We start from the raw sequence: 1,091 nt of genomic DNA on the forward strand, positions 1-1,091 counted from the left end.
AAACCCGAGTCATTCCGGTACGTAGAACCGGCTGTCGTGGGAATGTGACGAGTTGCTCGTTCACGACTGTTACGATTCGAACCCAGTGTTTCAACAGCGACCCAAAGAAGTGCAGGCGTTTTTTAACGAGGTAGCAGCTTCTCTAAATGCATTAGGTCCCCCATCTAAGGACTCCAATGCATGGAGAAAGGTTAGGTATTACTGAAAATGACAGGAATTTGTAAAATAGATGGAGCGGTTTGTTACAGGAGTGGATTGACTGGAAATGCTACATAAAACGCAAGCTATCAAATAACAAAAAGGAAATGATGAGTACCGGTGGAGGTCAATGCCGTTTGCAGCGCATAACCCCACTTGAAGAAATGTACAACTTTTTCTTTGGTTTACTGTATAGTAAAAAGGTAACAGTTAGAGGAATAACCAAAGTCGCTTAGGATATCCTGATAAATTCTACTTATCTAATATTGTTGTGGTTGCCAGATTTGGGCAGGTTCTGTAACTTACTTCCGAGTGTATTTTAACTAGTCGCTTTGAATTCAAATTGAATGTTGCTGAAATTCAATTGGAAGTGAATTGCAGAAACTACCTCAATTTCATTTAATTTTCAAAATACTCGTAAATTAGTTTGTAGACATTTCCAGTTACATCTTGAATTTTTGAAAGCACCTGTCGCTCCGTAAGATTTTCATATAAGTGTAAATCTATAAAAGAAAAGCGTTAATAAAAGTTCGAAGGTAGAGTAATATTAAAAATCATCCTACCTCCAACAGTTACGTATCCAGCCATTTCGCAAAACCCAATATTATAAGTATTTAATTCCTTAATATAGCAAAAATATTTCCGTGTAAACACAAACACTTTCAGAGTTTCATCTTTCAGTGGACTGCGATCACGGGTCATAAATAGATTATGCGGAAAATTGTGATCACAAAGCCATATAATAAAATTATAAAGCTCCTGCAATTGCATGGTTAGTTCACTGCCATTCCATTTTTTGAAAAGGAAGCAAATCGCCTCCGTCGGCATATTTTCGCTTAAGCGGAAAATGTTTCCACCTTTCAAGATTTTCAATTCCTTCAAATAAAAAAAAA

At 36.8% G+C, this 1,091-nt stretch overlaps 1 protein-coding gene across 1 annotated transcript; it reads right to left on the bottom strand.

The window, feature by feature from the left end:
* Positions 1 to 313: 313 nt before the first annotated feature.
* On the bottom strand, positions 314 to 1,074 carry LOC118732857 (GDP-D-glucose phosphorylase 1-like; the record flags this gene model as incomplete). Its single annotated transcript, XM_036461963.1, is given in 2 exon segments — positions 314 to 701; positions 762 to 1,074. Coding segments are annotated over 2 exon segments (417 nt in total), but the record flags the coding sequence as incomplete, so codon positions are not given.
* Positions 1,075 to 1,091: the final 17 nt, after the last annotated feature.

The sequence above is a fragment of the Rhagoletis pomonella genome, unplaced genomic scaffold, assembly GCF_013731165.1.
Source record: "Rhagoletis pomonella isolate Grant_MI unplaced genomic scaffold, Rhpom_1.0 Rhpom_scaffold_30822, whole genome shotgun sequence".
NCBI classification, from domain to species: domain Eukaryota; kingdom Metazoa; phylum Arthropoda; class Insecta; order Diptera; family Tephritidae; genus Rhagoletis; species Rhagoletis pomonella.